At 39.3% G+C, this 21,748-nt stretch overlaps 3 protein-coding genes across 4 annotated transcripts in view; 1 reads left to right on the top strand and 2 right to left on the bottom strand.

Moving 5' to 3' along the window:
* Window positions 1–367: 367 nt before the first annotated feature.
* Window positions 368–3,655, bottom strand: LOC124634561 (phenylalanine--tRNA ligase alpha subunit). Its single transcript, XM_047170179.1, has 6 exons — window positions 3,298–3,655; window positions 2,452–2,806; window positions 1,889–2,166; window positions 1,494–1,634; window positions 951–1,158; window positions 368–623 (listed from the first exon to the last, which is right to left on the bottom strand). The coding sequence occupies exons 1-6, from the start codon at window positions 3,568–3,570 to the stop codon at window positions 403–405; spliced, it is 1,476 nt and encodes a 491-aa protein (XP_047026135.1). The 5' UTR covers window positions 3,571–3,655; the 3' UTR covers window positions 368–402.
* A 1,363-nt stretch (window positions 3,656–5,018) lies between these two features.
* LOC124634575 (saccharopine dehydrogenase-like oxidoreductase) lies at window positions 5,019–16,383 on the top strand. Of its 2 annotated transcripts, XM_047170195.1 has the most exons (9): window positions 5,019–5,233; window positions 5,708–5,876; window positions 10,544–10,731; window positions 13,825–13,954; window positions 14,258–14,372; window positions 14,571–14,657; window positions 14,743–15,127; window positions 15,480–15,574; window positions 15,760–16,383. In XM_047170195.1, exons 1-9 carry the CDS (start codon window positions 5,228–5,230, stop codon window positions 15,854–15,856), a joined length of 1,272 nt encoding a protein of 423 aa, XP_047026151.1. In that variant the 5' UTR covers window positions 5,019–5,227; the 3' UTR covers window positions 15,857–16,383. The 2 variants fall into 2 exon arrangements, with proteins under 2 accessions (XP_047026151.1, XP_047026152.1); XM_047170196.1 differs by lacking the exons at window positions 5,019–5,233; window positions 5,708–5,876 and adding an exon at window positions 9,099–10,459.
* A 1,348-nt stretch (window positions 16,384–17,731) lies between these two features.
* LOC124634292 (homeotic protein labial-like) overlaps window positions 17,732–21,748 on the bottom strand; it is a 30,840-nt gene continuing 26,823 nt past the window's right edge. The window contains exon 2 of the mRNA XM_047169795.1: window positions 17,732–19,583. Coding sequence (XP_047025751.1) covers window positions 19,189–19,583 — 395 coding nt within the window. The 3' untranslated portion in view covers window positions 17,732–19,188. The remainder of the gene's footprint in view (window positions 19,584–21,748) is intronic.

The raw sequence follows: 21,748 nt of genomic DNA, 5'->3' as shown, positions 1-21,748 counted from the left end.
CGCATTCGTGTTGTGCAAAAAATTTACATTCGTTAGGTACATCTCTATTACCTAGGTACAGAGGTATAGTTCTCGTGGTTCTTGCCTAACTTTTTGTCGTCACCACATTAGTGCCGTGAATTCACGTACGAATTCTCGCCGTAAATGCATGAAAATGGCGCGGACCCCATTTGTCACCGGACAAAATACCGACACTGGTCGGCCAACTGGCGTGAGCCCCGCGAAAATCCACACTCACGTTAACGCTTGTAAACGGGGCTTCACGGCACTAATGTGGAGCCGCCATGTTATGTTTCAATATGCCGGTAACAAATAAGTATTTCTTTTCAAATGTCCCTCTTGTTCCCTTAATAAATAAAACATAACATTTTGGTAATAATTTTATTAAATGCAAATAAATATTTATTTATCAAGCCTACATATAGGGTTGTTCTGTACCATTTGTAGGTCTACTTTAGGGCCCACTAGATCCCTAATGTTGTTTAGACCATATTTGATCATAGTCGGTCGTTCTAACGAGAGACCCCAGGCGATAACATTAACGTCCTCGGGAAGACCCATAGGTAATAACATTTCTGGTCGGAACACGCCGGAGTTGCCGATTTCGATCCATTTTCCAAGGCCTGAAATATACACAACAATGTTATTAAATTGTAGATGATAATAAGTCATTGGCAAATATGCTAATCGATCAATAGGATGTTAAATGGTGGTTGACTTTATTAATAGAATGTATTCTATTCTAACTTGATGTGTTATCTACATGAAGTTATTTATTCCTTACTACATACACAAGATATTTGTATATTTTTTACTATTATAGTGAGAAACTACAATCGACTTTTCAATGAATATCCTCTTCTCTGAGAGGATTTTCTGACTTCAGTTAAGTGCTTTTTCAAACGACGCGTATAGTTTTTCTTTGTGAACCAACGAATGTTAAAACTCACCAGTATGATAAGCGAATATCTCCATACTGGGTTCGGTATAAGGGTTGTATGCTGGCTTGAACTGCAGCCTATCGAAGCCCAGTCGTTTGAAGAAGGCATCCAGGACACTGATGAGGTCTGCTAAGCCGAGGCCTCGGTCCGCAATCACTCCTTCCACCTGGTGGAACTCAGCTAGATGTGTGGCATCTAGGGTCTCGTTGCGGAACACCTGTGGGGTAATAACAATTATGATGCCATGGTAAGGGAAGATTATTGACGAAAAATCGTATTGGGAATGAGTCAAATACTGTTATTGTGGATAGATTATGTTGTGATAATTTAATACCCATAATGTAATGAATAAATAAACAAATAAAAGATTATCACATCCTTCTACTACCCTCTACTATCGTCTTCAAATCATTGGTCTCCTGTAAAGTAGGCCGAACTATACTAAGTCTACTGAAATGCTGTCTTCACTCTAAAAGTCCACATGACACCGTAAGACGTAAGACTACGTTCTTCAAAGAGGTTCTACGTCATTCTGCCGTGCTCTATACGTACCTTATCAATGCTGAAGTACTTCTGAGGAGTGAATTCTTTCTGCTGCGCCAACTTGTAGAGCATGCGCGCACTGACGGCGGTGGTGTGGGTACGAAGCAAGTTCTTTTGTGCTTCCTCGATCTTCCAGTCGTATCTGTAGCCCTGGTAAAGAACAAGACAAGTGTTATAAAAGTTAGGGCAGTTATTTGTCACTCAGGTCAGTCTATTTATTCTGTTTAGCCTCTGACATAAAAGTGCAATAAAAGTATTGGGTATTGAGATGGCTGGACTGATTTGTAGGCGACTTTCACTGGCAGTTAGCTGATGCAACAAGGAGTCACACAATTAACTTCACGAATTATAGTTTTTATTCAAATAATGCATCATTATGACAAAATAATTTCAAACAAACTCACCTGGGATCCATAACCACCCTCACTATGAACTTTCTTGACCCTTTCCAAATATTCCATTGGGAATTCTGTAGTGCTTGTCGGTGAGGACATGAAGAATGTATCATGAGCGTCTCTTGCCGGATGCTGCTGTGGTTGGAAGAGTGCATCAAAGTTCCAGAAGGAGCTTTCAATGTATTGGTTTGTTGGCATTTCATTGAAACCCATTTCTAAGAAGATCTCTCGGAATTCAGAACGGACCTTCAGTAGAGGGTGAAGGTGGCCACATTCTGGGGGCTGGCCTGTAGCGAGAATTGGTAGTATTGGTAAGCGTGAACACAGAAATGTAAATTAAAAACAAAATCTGTGTCATAAAATATTGGTGTGTAAAATAGATTGTCAATTTTTGTTAACATAGCTTATATGGGTAAGTGTAAAGCCAGAAAACATGATTAAATGAGGAATTGCACAGTAACATACTTTTGTTTACTTAATGAGAACAAAAATTATAGACATATAGTGTTCATTCTCCTTACCAAAATAATCTATTGCTGTATATATATGGGACAGTAAAATTACATTCTTACCCAAAGCATCAAAGTTGTATGGCTTGAACTGCAAAGTTTTCCAAGCACCAGTCAACAGCATTTCACTTGTCAAATCTGTCTCCAATTTTTTAATAGTTGTTGCAAACTGCGGTCCTTTTGATAACAGGAAACTCTTGATAGTAACTTCTTGCAGCAGCTTGCGTTTCTTGTAATCATTTCTGACATTATCAGGAATATTGTCTATGCCTTTTTTGATTTCGATCAAGTGTTCCTGCACAGTGTCGGTGATGCTTTGTACTTTACGCTTGACAAGTGGTGCTCCCCCAGATTTGTCTATAAGTATCCAGCCAGAGGACATAGCTTTGCTGAAGCCAACTTTAGCGTTTGGTACAGTCTGTAAATACAGGTGAATTTGAATTACAATATGTTAGTCGTAACATTCTAATTGGAAATTAAGTACAGTTTGCTATACTTTCGAAATATACAACATGTATAAGAAAAAAGAGTTTCTGGCTTTTTGGTTAAAGGATCATCTAAAGTGCACTGAAGGTACTGGAATCTCCCAGCGGGGCCCAACAGGGCCAAGGCCTGCCGGGGCTGCGGGTTGTTCGAAAGAGATACCGCGGCCCTGGTACATAAAAGGCCTATGACGGAACACGACGATTTTAGTCAGTAAGAGTCTGACACTCACCGCTGCTAACCCACAGCGGGAGGGGTCATTTGATGATTTTACGTCGCTAAAAAAAAAAAAAAAAAGGTACTGGAATCTGTAAAATTTTCAGGTATAACACAAACTGTGGTCAGTGGGTCGTCTTGCTTTACAATAATTATCTCAAGTGTTTCATCATTCACTTGAAAAGTTAGTAGGTATGTAAGTGTATCTACCTTCATAACTTCAGCCTGAGGTATACCATTTTCCGGGATGCTATTGTACAACACAGCTTCATGACTGCCTTTATCAGCCACCAGTTCGCCTTCCCCAGTTAACTCCCACCGCGTACTCTTCGTAGTTTCAGACACCACCATTTCAAGAGCTTCCAAACTCTTTACAGCACCCACAACTTTTTGATGGTCTTCATTGAATTCACTAGCTAACTTTAAAGTATCTACTTTATCAGTCTTCTCTAAGTAGTGAAGAATTCTTTCGTTTAATTCCATTTTGTTTATTTAATTTAGATTTTATGGTGAGGTTATGCAGCCACGGACCAACTTTCGGCGAAATAGTGTCAAGTAAGTGTCATCATTGTCAACTTGACAACCGCTGCCAAACGTCACCATAATGCCGATTCGTTGCACGCGTATTTTCCAAATAAATTATTACAAAATATTATTTGCATTAATAACGAATCATATTAACATTTCAATTTTTCTCTCAGACTACACAAATATTTTGTCCCAAAGAGATCTCATACAATTTCTTTAAATTCATAAGTAGGTAGACCTACATATGAGTAGCACGTATAAAGGAGTAGGTATATAAGGGTGTATCGCGGAGGAAGGAAAGATGAGCAGAGATTAGCTAGTAATCTGTCGCGGAGATGCTATAGGTAGGTCAGGCGCCTTCTTGTAAGTCAGGTTACGTACGGTAGGCGTGATAACTAACAAGGCTTTCAGGATCCTTGTCAAATCAAAACCAATTTGTTAAAGATTCATAATGATTGATTGTTGATATTATTTTGAAAATAATCTGCGGGTGCAGGCGGAGCTACTACCTAATGTTCCTTGTCCCCCGAGCACCCGCAAGTTATAGCGCTTCTGAGGAAATTTTGCGTTTGGACATCTCCGCTTGTCATTTTGATTTCCATGGCTAGTACCTGGTACATAAGTGAGTGTACATAGAGAGAGTAGGTATCTAATGATAACATAAGGCAGTTTATAAAGGGAGTACATAACGGAATACATACGGGAGTCTCATCTCATCTCATCCTCCGAGCCTTTTCCCAATCATGTTGGGGTCGGCTTCCAGTCTAACCGGATTCAGCTGAGTACCAGTGCTTTACAAGAAGCGACTGCCTATCTGACCTCCTCAACCCAGTTACCCGGGCAACCCGATACCCCTTGGTTAGACTGGTGTCAGACTTACTGGCTTCTGACTACCCGTAACGACTGCCAAGGATGTTCAATGACAGCCGGAACCTACAGTTTAACGTGCATACGTGCATTTTTAACATACGGGAGTATTTAAAGGAAAACATAAGGAAGTACATTGGGGTACTTGTACTTAAGGAGTATTACTTTTACTTATTGTAGGACATAGGGGTGGTACCTATATAAGGGAATATATAGAGGTAGCTTATGTATGGGATATAAATATATATACAGGATGGTTCAAAAGTGACGTCTACTACTCGTCTAGGGATAGGACCCTTAAGCACCTACATAGCTGGAGTGATTGACTGTTCTACCATTTGTGTATCGTCCAAATCAGAAAACTATGCCATAGGTACTCAACTAGACGCTGATGAAACAACGAAAACATTTGCAGAAAGACTGATAGGATACGTATTTGTATAAAAAACAACAAGTCATCCGAACTAAAGTTTTAATTTGTCAAACTTGTTTCGAATAATTCACATCTACATAAATATAGTCCGTAGCTTCCCACTAACATTAGTCCACTTTGTATTTCAACCGTCGATGACGTGCTACGCGGTGGAATTTATCGTTATTTTTTTTCACAAATTCGTTGAAACTTAGTTTTGGGTTATGATAAAATTGGTGTCAGTGTTTCAGTATACATTAATATTTTACGAAGTTTCAAGTTTAAAAATTCAATTTTACAAATAAGTTAATCGATTGCTGAAAGCTGATTAGAATGGAAGTAAGTGGATTAGAAATTATACCCTTTTAGTATAAATGATGCGGGGTGACAGGTAGGGATAGTAGGAAGTACCCCTATAAATTATTGGTCAAACTATCACGCAATGAAGATAAAAAGTCAAGGAGTGATCATAATAAACCTCATAATCATCAGACTTTTAACTGTCCCTCAATCTTCTTAAAAATTATTTAAATATAAGGTTCCTCCTTATTAATAAAAAAAAATCGGGCAAGTCCGAGCCGGACTCGCGCATAAAGGGTTCCGTACCATCATCTTCATCTTCCGAGCTTTTTTCCCAACTATTTTGGGGTCGGCTTCCAGTCTAACCGGAAATGAGTACCTACCAGTGTTTTATAAGGAGCGATTGCTCAATCTGACCTCCTCAACCCAGTTACCCGGCAAGGGTTCCGTACCAGTACCATTATCGATAAAATGTGTAAAAAATACGGAACTTTAATGTATTCTACTGTCCAGGTGCCACGGATAGACCTGGTGATCTTCGGGGCGACTGGCCTCACAGGCAAGCACGCTGTCATCCAAATGGCGAAGCTCGCCAAGAAGTATGACATCGGATCCTGGGGAGTTGCCGGCCGTTCTCGAGACAAGCTCGAAAACTTGAAAGCCGAGGTCGCCAAAAGAACTGGTTAGTAAAAATCATAAATCAAACTACTAGGACAAAAATATCTTAACATTCATTATAGAATACCTTCAAAAAAAGCACCGAAGCAAACTCAAAGGTCAAAGTGTAAGTATTTTAAAGTCTAGACATAATTTAGTATTTGGATTACGGTTTCAACTGCGTCTTCCGAAAATAGTTTATGGTAATTTTTGAGATTAACACGTTTAGCCAAATAAAGAAACCATTCAGCTTTATAAATATTAGTATTAACATAACATAATATAGTATCGATTTATATTCTTGCATCATCCACAGCCGAATAAGGCAGTATAGGTGGTTTGTCATTTGCATGACACAGCTTTTTTCATTACGAGATCATAATTCTTTGCAGGAAATACTCAAAATTTGCTGCATCATCCATGAATGAAACAATATTTTTATTTATTGAGTAAGGCCAAGTTTATCTACAACGTAAACGTAACTTTTCGTAAAAAAACTGTTTAAGTACGGTAGGTACTATGAATTTTGGACAGGTTTCAAAGTTAACAGTTGTTTTGAGAAAAACGGACGTTTATATTGTTGGTGAACTTTAACCTAAGTAATCTAAGAACTGTGTTATTTTTGTCGTGATAAAATAGATGATAAATTAATTATCAGATCTTCGGTTCATCTGATCACGTCATCAACGTTTAGATATTCAATTCTATTAGGTAAAAATTCAAGTCAATATTTTTATAGGTACCTACTTACCTATGCTGACTTTAGAGTCGCATATTTTTATCTAGGTTTTGTTCACTCCTCGATCAGTTAAAAGTTTAAAGCCACTTTAACACAGTAAGTATCGATGGCGTCTCTAGTCCCAAAGAAATAGCCAATTTATTTAAAGACTATTATTCCATTAAGTCTCCGCTGGGTCCGCCATAGCGGGATGGTGTCGCCTGTCATACTGATATTACAACAAGCATGTTTTCAAAAGATGTCAAAATTGCTATAAAGAAGATGACAGGAGGTAAATCCCCCGGTCATGACGAACTCAGTGTCGAACACTTGAGACACGCTGGCGACCATCTACCCCGAGTTCTTGCCATGTTGTCTAACATGTGCATAAGCCACGGATACCTTCCTCCCGGATTGATGCAGACGCTGGTGGTACCAATAGCTAAGAACAGGACAGGAGACATGGCAGATAAGACCAATTACAGGCCAATTTCTTTAGCGACTATCGTAGCCAAGGTACTTGACAGTGTGCTCAACTCTTATTTTTCCAAGAACATACAATTGCATGACGCTCAGTTCGGGTTTCGAGCTGGGTTGTCCACAGATACAGCAATATTTAGTTTGAAACACACTGTCAAGTATTACACGGATAGACGAACTCCCGTCTATGCCTGTTTCCTGGACCTGAGCAAGGCATTTGATTTAGTCTCATACGATGTTCTGTGGCAGAAGTTAGCAGATATTGGAGTGCGCGGGAGTTGGCATCAATCCTGAGGTACTGGTATCTCAACCAAGAGAACCGTGTGAAGTGGGCGGGTGAACTTTCGGATGCGAGTAGGTTGGAGTGTGGGGTGCGGCAGGGGGGTTTGAGCTCACCCTTACTCTTCAACCTGTACGTAAACGCCCTGGTTGAGGAGCTCAGCGGCATGCATGTCGGCTGCTATGTTGATGGTGTTTGTTGTAACAACTTCAGCTATGCGGACGACATGGTGCTGCTGGCCCCCTCAATCGGAGCTCTCCGGAAGTTGCTCGCAGTTTGTGAGTCTTTTGTGGCTTCACACGGGCTTATATATAACGTGAAAAAGAGTGTATACATGGTTTTTAAATCGGGTCCCAAAAGTCCACCAGTACAACCCCTTCACCTGAACGGTGAAGCGTTATCTAGAGTGTACCAATTTAAATACCTTGGACATTGGGTCACCGATGATTTAAAAGATGATGTTGATATGGAGCGAGAACGCAGATCATTGTCAGTTCGGGCGAATATGTTGGCCCGCAGATTCTCCCGTTGTACAGACGCAGTTAAAATTACATTATTTAAAGCGTATTGTACATCACTCTACACGGGAGCTCTGTGGGCTAACTATACTCAGAGAACATACAATGCTCTGCGGGTGCAATTTAATAACGCGTTCAGGGCGCTGTTGCGGCTTCCACGTTTCTGTAGCGCATCAGCAATGTTTACTGTTGCGCACACAGATGGCTTTGCAGCTATATGGCGTAAGAAGACCGCATCATTCATCAGTCGGTTGCGTGGAAGTCGCCACAGCATCTTGAGTGCTATAGCCAGAAGACACGACTGCCCGCTTATGTGGAAATTAGTGCAGAGGACTAAATCCCTGCTTACTATTGTTTATTAATTATAATTATATTGTTTGTGTACCTAACTACTGTATGGATCTCAGTTATCTGAATAAATAAAATTTATTATTATTTTTGTATGTCTCTACCAGACCTCGGAACTATAGAGTCCCGGATTTTTGGGAGGCGAACGTGGGGCCGAAGCCAACAGGCTGAAGCCCTTTTGAGACAACTTTAATGAAATGGTGACACAAAACCGACGATTATCCCTGTATACACTATAGAAATGTACCCAAGTACAATCCCCGGTTCTGTGCTAAACTATTGCTAACTATGGATGAAAACTACTTGGGCTATTGTAATGGGATGCTAGTGGATTAGGAATGGGGAAACTACGGGAACTATGGCACCTGCCGATAACAATGTAATAAATACACGTAAAAATGGCAGGTGGAGACTCGCCAACTCACTTACTGGGCCCCCGGGAATCAGTCACTCAATAGCAAGAAGAGGGCAACAGGGACATGAGCGGCTGAAGGGTGAAGATACCTCGGCGGACTTTAAACGCAGATCACGCGCTCCCTGTGGGTCCAGCATCACCGGCCCACTCGCCACTTACCACGAGGCACCTACCCTCCGAGCGGGCTGCTAACCCTACTCTAGCGACTCCACTCTGACCGGCCGATGATGGCAAGCCAAGAGGCGGGAGACCTATCCCCCGTCATGCTTCACTCCAGCAAGCCGGAGATGGGGGACAGTATACTCTCCCTGGAGCACTCGGATATATAGCCCCGCGGGGTCGCTACTCCCCGTCATCCGCCTCAGATGCCCTGCGGGGCTTATTATTATTACCTTGTATGTCTCTACCAGACCTCGGGACTATAGAGTCCCGGATTTTTGGGAGGCGAACGTGGGGCCGAAGCCAACACGCTGAAGCCCTTTTATATAAAACTGAGTTTTGGTAAAGAAGAGAAACTTGCTTTCATACAAAATTATGGCAGACAAATGATTAAGTGGAATATCTTCGCAAGTAAGCAACCTTTGTACCGATTTTCCTGTGGGACTGTATCCAAGCCAAGTAGGCACCCGCTAGAGATTACATATCGTCCATAGGTAGATATCTATCATTTAAAACAAGTCTATCATCATTACTGGACACATTTTAAATCTCTGATACCGTAGTATCTATTTTTTTATCACAACAAATGCCGGTAATTATACCTTAATCATTAACTATGTTGGTAGTATGAACTGCGATCTTGTAATGATAAACGGAAGCTGAATGATAATAACGTAATTATTGAATCATTGTTACTTTAGTCATCGTGTTATTATTTAAGATATACAATGTGCAAAGGGCAAGGTTACACGTGAACCTGTTATAATTACTTACTAATATTACCGCGACATTACACTTGTAAGTTGCTTCCATAAAATACATACCTACGTAGGTACGTAAGGTACGAAAGTATTAGCAACTTACGTAAATTGTAAGAAGTTTAAAGAAATCAAACTCTAATAATGTGTAATGCTGTTTTCAACGGTGTTCCGAAAAAGTAGGCGGTTCTTAACTAGGCTGTTTTTTTTAGATCTTTACCTGTGTTCATATTATAATATTGGACCCAAGCTCACGTTTTATCGGTTTTAGCCCACACGTGAGGCAAACTTGTTTTAAGTGTTTCTGGTTTGTTTTTGTATCGAAGTTATCTTAAGCCGGGTGATTAATGTCTATCACAATGTAATGAAAAACATATGTATATAAAACGTTATTGTGTTATAATTATTTTCTTGGTAAATTATGGTGTCTGTAATGTCCCCTCTATTTTCTAACTACTTTCCGTACTTACTTATGATGGCTTCTCAACAGTCAAATATTTTCTCAAATCGGTTCAATAGTTTCAGGACTTTTAGTATACCTACCAATGCTTTCCATGGTTGGTTACCGAGTTAAAATTCGTTGAAAAAGTTCGTCATAATGATAACAATCTCGAGACTTTGACCTTTGACGACCCTGTACATTTATAGCACCACCGTTGAAGGACTCTATCGATCGCCGTTACAACACGGTTCATGCAAACAATGGAAATCTATGTGTCGTTTCATGGACGAGAAATAGTCCTCCATGGAAATTTTGTAAGACAGAAAAGCTTGTATCTACAAAGCTGATAGAAAGATAAAATTATTTGAATTGAAGAAAATGTTTACCGACTAGTGTATCCCGAGACACCCCCATCAAGATTGATTGACCTAAAACTAGGACTTAGGAAGATCTTTCAGATCAGCTGGACGTAGAGGGCTAAGTAGAAAAGGTCTGTGGACTTGGATAGATGGATTGATATTAATTACCAAACCTCCAAAGGCTCATCCTATTCAGACTTTAATTTCCATTCTAGGAGAGGATCTATCCCACGTGAAAGTAATAGTAGCAGACATAGGAGATGTGGCGTCTCTCCACGCGATGTGTGCTCAGACGAGGCTGGTTGTCAACTGCTGTGGGCCTTACCGCATGTATGGAGAGCCGGTCGTCAAGGCCGCTGTGGAGAGCAAGTGTCACTACATCGATGTTAGTGGAGAACCACAGGTAATTAGTAGTTCTATTGCCAAAACATTTTTATCCTAATTGACAGTCCTCTTCAGACTCCAGGTAGGTACTTTATGTACTCCAGTATGAACTACCAATATGTACTTCCTTATGTACTCCTTTATGTACTACTAGCTGTTGCCCGCAACTTCGTCTGCGTGGGCAATATAGAATCGTCAAAATACTACTTATCCCGTAGGTGCATTCTTTCACGTGACAGTATAATTAGGATTAGCACTTAGCAGTCGCATAGATTCAATGATCAAGGTTGTGTTGTGGATGTGACCATTTATCTAAACAAAAGAAGTAAAGTTTGTGACGTTGTGAATATCTCTGGATCTAGTCAGCCAATTTGGAAAATTATTACGTATGGTGCGTAAGTAATTTTCACAGGAAACAGCTATAATCTATGTCTATATGCTTTGAGTCTGACAAAGCTGTCATTTGTACATTTTCTGCAGCTGCTGTGACTAATCAGAAGCCAGAAAGTCTGTCAGTCTTACCATGGATAATGTCTTGTAATGTGACTGGATTGAAGAGATCAGATAGGTAGTCGCTCCAAGCAAAATATTGGTACTCGAACAGATTCGGCGACTGGAAGCCAACACCAACATGGCTGGATGGATGATGAAATGAGTCATCATCATCAGCAGGCGCATAGGGTAGGATAGTTTCACTTACTCACTATGGTAAGGCTGACCCCACATTAGGCGTGCGCGATCCTCGGGCGTGTGAGTAGCGCGGGCGTCGCGAGCGCGCTGCGTGAACATCGCGTTTTGCTGCCCTGCGGCATGTGTGAAGAGTGCAAGCGACGCGCTCGAGGCGAGCACGCGGCGCTCGAGTTGCGTTCTTACCCCTTCGCCCGCTATCCCCGCCGCCCGCAAACCCCTAAGCAGTTAAACGTCAAGGAGAGCGGCGCGTGCGCGCCGCGAGCGCGCTGCAAGTGCCGCAGGGCAGCAAAACGCGACGCTCACGCGGCGCGCTCGCGACGCACGCGCGGCGCCCGCGCTACTCACACGCCCGAGGATCGCGCACGCCTAATGTGGTGGCCTAAGCTGGGACTCCACCGAAATGTTTGCATTAGTTCACGAATAGGCAAAATGTACGTATCTGAGAGAGTCCACTTCATGTGTTCGTACTTGAAACCTGCAGTTTTGCCAAGATTTTCAAAATGTACGCTCGCAATTTGTCATTTCTTGGTGGAGCCAGCAAATCAAAAGAAACATAAGTGTTGTATACTGTGCGTCACTATCGCACACTGGGAAAATTTCGCTCTTGCGGAGGACGTTTATATACCATATTTTGTGTCACACGTAAACAGGACGTAAGTATCCACCGAAACACTTTCAAAGATCTGATGAACGAACAAATCAGACCTGACTTGGTCACCTGGGGCCAATCAGAGCTCTATGAAGCGATAATACGCTTTGGCTCCTACTGTTATTGTGGTTTCTGAAAATTTATTCACCTCATTCAACGATGAATGTAATTCTGATGGTACTATTAAGAACACTTGCTTAGCGCAGAAGCTGACGTTGGCAGGTCAACTCTTTTGACTTCTCGAATAGGATACCATTGGTTTTTGTGCAATGCACACCTGCAATGCATTCTGGATTAGGATAGGATATAGGTGGATAGGATTTGCAACAGAGAATAATTCTGTCTTTGTAATTGAATGATATCAAACGTAGTTTTATATAAAAGGTTTTTTTTAGACTTGGCTCGGGTCTAACTGAGACTGTTCGTAATCGTGAACAGTGTATTAATTGCGATCGGAAGTTGAAAGTAAGCATGTCTCTGGTATGCGACGCGTATTTTGTACGTTTACAGACGCGATAAGGCAGCTCCCATTTCTTATCTGCACTTTGTATCTGGGCTGGTTTTTAAAGCTACAGAAGCCTACATTATCTCACGCTTAGCAGCGCTTGCGAGAGATAGATCCTGATTTCTTCTAGGATTAAGTTTTCATATTTTGCATCAGAAAAAATAATACTACTCACTCAAAGTAATTTGTTTAAGGCCACCACATTAGTGGAAGATAAGCTAAACTATGTTTATGAAAAAATCCTGATATGAACTCCATCTGTAACTTTAAATTATAATTAATTGTTCCACTAAAGTCATCATTTTTGACATAATGTTCAAAAAATAATTTAGATGGCACCGTTTTAAATTTGGCTGAGATCTATTAATTTTCCTTTCATCAAGGTAATAATTATAGTTGGATTTTGATGTGGCACGGCAAACTGACAAACACTATTGAAATGTCTATCGAAAAATTACACTACGTGTTAAAATATGGTGAATTACGGAAAATACACAACTCCATCTATTGAAATAATAGTATATAAAGAATGTAAATGGTAATTCATTGTTATTTACCACCTCGCTTCTTGATGTATTTTATTTACCACAGATGGAGCTACTTTAACCTGTACTGTTTTGTCAAACAGATTGCGTGTCGTAATATTTTACATCTTGAATTCACTAAATTAATCATATCTTTTGATAGAGTGAACCGATTTCGATGAAACAAAGCCTAAGTAATACCCCAAGTTACGTAGAACTTTTGTATATAAGCATTGTCTGCATTAAATTCGTAGATTTTACGTGAATCCCGAACAAACAATCACTTTCTACAGATTTATTATATGTATAGATCTTATATACTCTGTTTGAATTTTTTTAAATATTGGATCAGAGAGAATCAGTCAGAAAAGACATGTTAAGAATCTCAATACAAAGCCAAAATGCTTAACTAAATCGTAACCTTAATTCTAACCGATGAGCAATAGCTTGCTAACTTTAACCACGGCTTTGCGGCTGCACCTAAGTGCAGCTGCTGTACTGAAGGCTACATCTACTTATATCTAACCTTAAGAGAAGAGGATACAACAAAGTTTAACCGCAAATGTCTGGTTACACTTTGCTGTAGCCGGCTAAACCTACTTGTAGCTGCAATTCGGGCTTTGGCCGTAACATGTAGGCTCCTTTTTATTCGACTGCACGAAGTAGTTTCCTAACGAAGCGAGTGAAACGGGTACTAGAACTGGTGGCAGAAGCTCGGGTTATCATAGTCTCCGGTATTTCCAGTTTATGGAGCTGATGCAGATTCGCTACGACGAACGCGCGCGGGAGGCTGGCGTGTTCGTGATCAGCGCGTGTGGATGGGACAGCGTCCCGGCTGACATGGGCGTCATCTTTCTTAAACAGAACTTTAAAGGTTTGATTTGTTCTATGCAGTAATATAGGCTAGATGGCGTTTAATATGTAACTATGTTTATACGCCACATCAACGTAATATCCACCACTTTCCGGCCATTTATCCCAAAAGCTCAACTGACAGCTTTACGTCTTCTACGAGGCACAAAAGCCTAGAATTTAAGTATAGTACAAATATAGGTAATCTTCTTAATGTTTCTATAAGTATATAAAAAGGAGTAGGCAAGTAGGATACGAGTCTAAGCATAAAGAAAGCGTTCACCGATCCCCGAATTTGCTTAACATGTGTATTATCTATTTGCAGGCACATTAAACTCAGTGGAGTCGTACCTGAGCGGGTACCTACCGCCCGACATCGCGGAGGAGTCGAAGGAGCGAGGCGTCATTGGCTTTGGGACATGGGAGTCTATCATTTATGGGTAACTTACCAATACTATTTATAATGAGTTTGCTTATTTGAATCGGCTAATCTCAGGTGCCCAGCAGTGGGACGATAAAAAGCCTGTAACAAACCTCAGGAAGCAAGTAGGAAGAATGAGTAATGCTCAGTTTACACCTTCTTGTGACAGAGCAAGTGAGGACTTGTGTTATAAAAGCATTTACTTACATGGTTTCAGAATGGCAGATCACAGCCAACTAGCGCAGCTGAAGAAAGCTTTGTTCCCGGAACCTTTGCCACAGATGAAACCTGAGGTGAAACTCAAGTAAGCTAATTTCCTTCCTCCGATACATACACTTAAGAATCAGCTTTAACCTACTGATATCTCCAAATATTTTTTTAACTTCCAGGAATCTTCAAAAAAAGGACGGCAGTTGGTACCTCCCATTCCCAGGAGCAGACGAGTCCGTGGTGTACAGGACACAGCGGTTCCTCTACCAGAACAAACAGGAGCGCCCCGTTCAGTTCCAAGCATACTTCAAGGGCGGAAGTCTTGGACGGTCCCTCCTCACTATCTGTAGTGGCGTGGTCATATTTATGATGGCAAAAGCAGAATGGACGCGAAAGTACTTGTTGAACCATCCGAAGTACTGGTCTTCAGGGTACGTGACGAAGCAAGGCCCGACAGAGAATGTCATGAATAATACGCACTTCACTTTTGAGCTGGTTGGTAAGGGTTGGGCGGAAGGCGCTAATGTGGACACAATGCCGCCTACAAAAACTGTTGTGGCTAAGGTAAGACCAAAAACTATAAGACAGACGTATTGTTTTACTCCTACAAAGATAAACGTTATATCCTGGTCTTCCTACCCTTCCGTATCTATTCCTTCTCATCCTGGTATCTTTTGGGTTAGACGGTCATAACTGAGACGTCAAAACACACAACATTCAACATTCATTGAGACATCCACAGTAAGACACATCTCCCAAATGATTCAGTTGACCCAAGAATATGACCTTGTGGACTGTGGTCCTCTAAAACGAATTTTTATTATACCAATTTGGTAGTAATTTACAATGTTGTTCTTTCCTATCCAAATAGCTAATATGGTAAAGCTATAGAAGTAATTTAAGATATATTTGACAGGTAACTGGTACGAACCCTGCTTACGGTTCTGCAGTAGCGGCACTCCTCATGTCCGCAGTCACAATCCTCAAAGAGAGACACAACATGCCAGAAATGTGAGTATTTTCTGAATATTTAGTGAGAAGATCCTTGGGGACGAGGAGATGAAATAGTTGTTTTAAGAGATTTCAAGAAACTCAAGATTTACTAGCATTTTTGTAAATAACGAATAGTTGAAGGTCATCTGTTACTTGATAATAATCTCTAAAAGAAATGACATAAAAAAAAAATTGTTCCACAGTGGAGGAGTTATGACACCGGGTTCAGCGTTCAACAATACCAATCTAGTAACGAGACTGAACGAAACCCAGCTGAAATACGAAATTGTTAGCTCTTAATTTAGTTTATTTTATAGTAGGTAAGTGTAATTAGATGTCTACTTAGTTTTATTCAACTTACGATAGGTCCAGATTTCGAAACCAAAATGTATAATTTTTAATTATGGTTAAATTCGGTTCCTGCGCCTTGTGGTGGAAGAAATCAAGGCGTATTGATCTTAGTACCTTCCTTGGATATGATAAACATTTAATTTGCTTTCAGAAACTCGCAAGCATTAAAAGTAAATTCAAATTGTTAACTATCGTGATTCTTTAAAGTCATAAGTAATCTTTTATTCAACGAATTGTTTTTAGATTTTTGTACCCTCAGGATTTTACATTTTTCCCCATACTTTCGTTAGTCACTACCGCCATCTACAATATAACTGCGAACTAACACCTACGTGCTATTCTGTTAAGTTTGAACGATCGACAATAGATGTCGCTGGCAACTTCATCTTGTAAGTCATTATTTTTATATCTTTTGTGATATTAGACTACAGAGGCCCGATTCTCCTAAGTTAATAATGTCAAAATCGAATAGAAATCGAATCACAATATGATCGAAATAGCAGTTTTAACCATATCGGGCATTCTGCTACTAATATAGAACCAATCGTATTCGATTGACATTTGATTGGTGTGCGATTGGTCTGCTATTTTGGTAATTTTGGTCTATACGGTAGTTTGCTGTACAATCATTTTGCAATCGTAAATCATTTGCAGATAAAATGATTAATTATTGAATGACAGAAAAGGATAAAAACGTTTATTTCAAAGAAAAAATAGCGGAATGCCACATACGCTTCAATCGTAATCGAGTCGGGATCGGATATAAGTCGAATCGAGTCGAACGTGAATCGTATGTCGCTTAAGTAAAATTAGGAGAATCGGGCCCCAGATCTGGTATATTTTATTAGTATGATTTTCTTGTAAGTAAAATAAATGTACTTATTTAAGAGAATGATTTAGAAAGACCTTTAAGATAAAATAGTGTTTATTGCATATTTGTAGTTTTTTTTCGATCATATTTCCAACTCCTAATTATACTGGTTTTTCATAAGATGGAGTATGGAGTGCGTAGTGCCTACCCACTATTGCGAAGTGGCCCTGAACTGGTTGATTTGACAAATTTTAGTACTTGTGTGTGCCGGTAGATGGCGGTACATACATTTTTTTTGCAGGATCATCGACCCTCATTCTAGGTTTTTGCATTTACATATTAAATAAAATACACACGAAGTATTTATTTATATCCCTTCCCGTTTAAAATATTACAGGAATCTCGAAAATGGTCTAACTGTTTCGCGTCGCCAAGGATCGCAAGATATAGTATAGATGTGCACCTATAGAAGGTACCTGTACCAAGCTGACAGTGCCTTGGCTGCAAATATTTCCCGTCGGAGAAGTATTGAAGAAGTATAGGAACAGAAGTTTCTTGGTTACTTAGTGGCTCTAGGTACTCAGACTCCGATTGTCTACTCAGGTTTTTCACTACACTTGATCGGAATACGGTCAGTCTTCCAGCTTCTAGAATGAAGTGCACGTAAAGATATTTCGCAAATGTTGCAAGTTGGAAATGGATATTAAAAAAAATCTACAATCGTAAATTATTAGTCCTAGAGAAGAAATCATCATATTCATGGATCTCAAGAATTTTTCTACAGGTACTTATACCTAGTCTCGCTTCCATGGTAGAACCTGTGGTAGAACTTCGTAGGAATTGGTGAAGAAAGGTAATCTCAGAATGAAGTCAGAACTAGTAGACCCAAGATCATAGGTACCATAGAATTCTGATTTCGTTGCTGTTTATTTACTACCGATCATGGATAGATACCTGTTTAGATGTATGATCCATTCTATTCTTAAAAGTAAGGGTAATAAAACTTCAATAAATGAAAATAGGTACAATTAATTTAATGATAAAGTAGTAGTCGCTATCTTAATACATAATTTACACTCAGACGGACCTAACACACGACTATTATATACATTATACGATTTGTACACAATATAATTACAAAATTAAGACTAGTATCGTCAACGTACTAATGGAAAACTTATTCAAGATGTACAGACAGATAGACAGAATGTTATTAGTTACAAATGTAGAAAATATCCAATTGCATACTATTTTATTTATTTAAAGTTAATGATTTTTCTGCTTCTCTTAAAACAGTTCTGCAGCTAAAATTACTATCTATTTATTTTCAACTATGTAGAATTGGAATAATTTATTAACATAAAAAATAACTTTTCCGCAAAATGTCATTAAGTTTAAGCAGGTTTACATCTGAAAATCACAGTCAATTACATTACCAATGAATGTCTTCAATAGTACTGAAAATATATTTCAAGGCAAGAAAAGAAAAGGAGAAAGCGGTCAGAACCCAAAATGGAAATTAAAAGACAATCAACGTAGAAGAACAAACAGAAGCAACAACATTCATTCAATAATGTCACTGACTCTACAGAATAAATTAAAGAAAAAACAAGCTTTGGTCTAAAAATAATAAGGATCAAGGATCTTTAAAAAATAAATAAAAAAATACAAATATACTAATGATATTGTTCTTATGTACCTCCTAACGGACGATTCTAAAAGCGATCTAGATAAACAGCACTTGATCTTAAAAGTAACATCTAGCTTGCGATTTGAAATTTACATATACATCTAAGAAAATTCATTATGTTGACACATCCGTTGGTTTATACTAATCAGGTTAATTGAGCCTTTATAACTTTTATATTATTACAATAATCTCTTTTGATATAAGTTTCATTTTCAAAATCAATGTTGCAATTAAAACAATCTACGCGCTATCTACTTTTCATTCAATGTTTTTTTCACTGGTTATAATAGTTTTTATTCTTATTTATTAGATTGTATAATCTGGTCTTATCCCGATTCAGGACAAGCAGAATATTAATCATCAATATATATTTTTACACTCTCATTCGAACTTTAAATGTACAATGCCCTACTGCTTTATCATCTTCAACTTTTCTCCATTCATCTTCAGCACCCATTTCTTTTATGAAAGCTTCCAGAGAGTGTTCTACAGAAGCATATTTTTCTTTAGTCCAACGGCAGGAAACACCAAATATCCTACCGGTATTACGAAATAATAAAATTGATTTGTCCGACGGACAATACTACAAAGAAACTATCAATTCACAAATACAATGAACACAATAAAAATAAGGATAAAACCACACAAAACAGTAAACACTATTCCGAACTGACTGTCAGTAGGTATTTTGTAATAAACAAAACTATAGGACCACTTGATCATGGAATCGATAAAACGACAGTTCACTCTATAATCGTCTTTGAAAACCATCGAGAAAATTTAACTGGACTCGCGGCTGTTCTCACTGGAGCCGACAACGCTGGCCTGGGAGGTTGATGTCGGGGTCACTTCAGGGGCGACAATGAGGCCTTCTTTGATCCTTTTTTTTTGCTTCATCCGCCTATTCTGGAACCAAATCTTGACTTGTGTTTCGTTGAGCTGTAGTGCTGAGGCTATTTCTATTCTCCTTGCTCGCGTCAGATACTTGTTGAAGTGGAACTCCTTCTCGAGTTCTGTGAGCTGTTTGTTGGTGAAGTTAGTGCGGCCGGTGTTGTTCAGGTTGAGGAGAGGGTTGGCGAGCATTTGGCCGCTGGTGGGGGTGCGCAGGCCCTCCTGCGGGCTGCCGATACCACCCTGGCTGACGAACTCGGTCGGAGGTATCATTAGTTTCGGAGCTGGAACAAAGGAAAGTGGATTGTTAATTATATTTGATTAACAATTTTGTCACTCATAGGAAGATGGGGGTTACAGCATGGGCAGCAGGTGTTTAGTTATGTCACCAGTCTACACGTCAAAATTATTTATTACTACTAATATCACAAAGAACACTGAAATCTTCGTCTTTTTGTGGGAGAGCAAAATACAATAACACCGTAAATGCATTTTTTCAAGTCAATTTATAAGGTGCAATAATTTGCAACATAATGAAACAAGTATTTTGAGTAAACATTGTCATTCTTCCTTTTCCGCTCCATTCAAATTCATAAAGTTTTTGTTGTTTGCGGTCACAGGTTTGTTTACCCAAACGTCTCATTGGTGAGGATAATCTTTTAAAACGCACTAAAGAAAGCTCGTGGGAGCCTCTCGGGTCCATTTATGACAGGTGTCACTTTTTTCTAATTCATCCGAAGAAAAAAGAAGTGAGATAAAAGATATTTCAATATTAGCCTAAAGACGACGCCCCGCTGCGCAAGAGTGGCCCATACTCGTTTCACGGTAAACTTTGGATTTGACGTACATTGTTCTTGAGTAAACAGATTCAGTACGGTTATTATACTTATAATACCATTGTTTGTAGTGCAGTATTCACGTTTGTTTTCTGAAGGACTGGATTCTATGTCTTACACAGTTATCGAAATCACGTACGAAATTGTTTGAAATTAAACAAATATTCCGCTATTTGTTTGGTGTATTTGTAAAGTTCTGATTTCGTAGAACGACCTTGTGCTTATTGACTTCCTTGAAACTAATTAATTAAGAAATGTTTGTGGTCTAATTAAACATTGATGGGCAAAGTTTAAGCAGATCAATTAAATCTGGAGATTGTTTACTGGTCTACTTAAGTCGATTTGGTAATTTCTTTACAAAGTTGACCATGACCTGAATGCTTTGTCAAATCCAAGTGATGGGACTGCTTTAAATATAAACGTCAAACAGGAAGAAGTATCAGTATTCATAAAGAATAAAATGAAATGGACAACAATATAAGTTAGAAGATAACAAATAAAAGCTTCAAGAACAGTCGGCGTACGACTAATGACACGAAATCTACTAATAGGTACAATTCAAACGGTCCGTCCGTCCGTCCTATCCATTTGTCCAGATAATCCTTTCGACACTCGTTACTTTATTAACAACGTCCGAAGGGGAGAAATTAATATATTTGCTGACGATGATACGTCTAAAGTTGGTATTACGGGAAATACTTGAATATTAACAGTGAAACAAGTGTTAGGAGAATAGTTGCAATAATGAAAATTGTAGATAGCTTTTGAATATAGGTAACCACGGTCGATGCAATGCAAAACAAAGGTATTGTACGTACCTTTACAGTAGTATTGATTAATTTTGTTAGTGTGTGTCCTTTATAGTAATACTGATTAAGTCTTGTTAGTGTCTTAATATGTGTACAAATCGTGAAAGCTTAAAAAATTGTATTTATATTTGTATACTACCAAGCCCACTAGTGAGATTGAACCACCGATTCAAAGATACAGATCACTAAACATACCTACACCTGCCGTAGTAGCGGTCCCACTCAGCAACCCGATGGCAGATCAAACAACGCCGGGTGTTTGTCTGTCCGTATGTTTGCGCAACGCTAAGCTAGCGAACTGGCCAGATGCGGCCGTTTCCTGCACTCGTCATTAACTACAGTTTGCGTTGGAACTCTATGCGGGAGGCCTGTGGTAACTTCCAAATCAAGTTTGTCATTGATGGTGAAGTTGGGATTCTAAATATTTGTATGCAACGTTTCATTGGTGGAACAACTTTTTAAGTTCATTTCGATCACACTCAACCTAAGTTTAGATATAGCTGATGTTTCTCAAAAGGCTGTTACATACTCGATGGTGCTACTAATGGTTTAGTTGAATTTGAAAAAATAGGCATTGTTGGTGAAACATTACCGACGGAGTAGGGATTGCATCTTTTTCCATAGGTACCTACTATTCAAAGTCAATTGAGACGCTACCTTCTAGTTATGATATAAATAAAATATCTAGTCGCAAAATAGCAAATTCGAGAAGCATCGTAGAATATAAAAAGCCAAAATATTACCTACAGGGATCGTTTCACAGTGTTGTTTCACAAACAGACGTGACGAAATGCGAGCACGCAG

Source organism: Helicoverpa zea, chromosome 11 (assembly GCF_022581195.2).
Source record: "Helicoverpa zea isolate HzStark_Cry1AcR chromosome 11, ilHelZeax1.1, whole genome shotgun sequence".
Taxonomy (NCBI): Eukaryota; Metazoa; Arthropoda; class Insecta; order Lepidoptera; family Noctuidae; genus Helicoverpa; species Helicoverpa zea.
The sequence above is the reverse complement of the archived record's forward strand: the minus strand, read 5'-3'. Positions and strand labels throughout refer to the sequence as shown.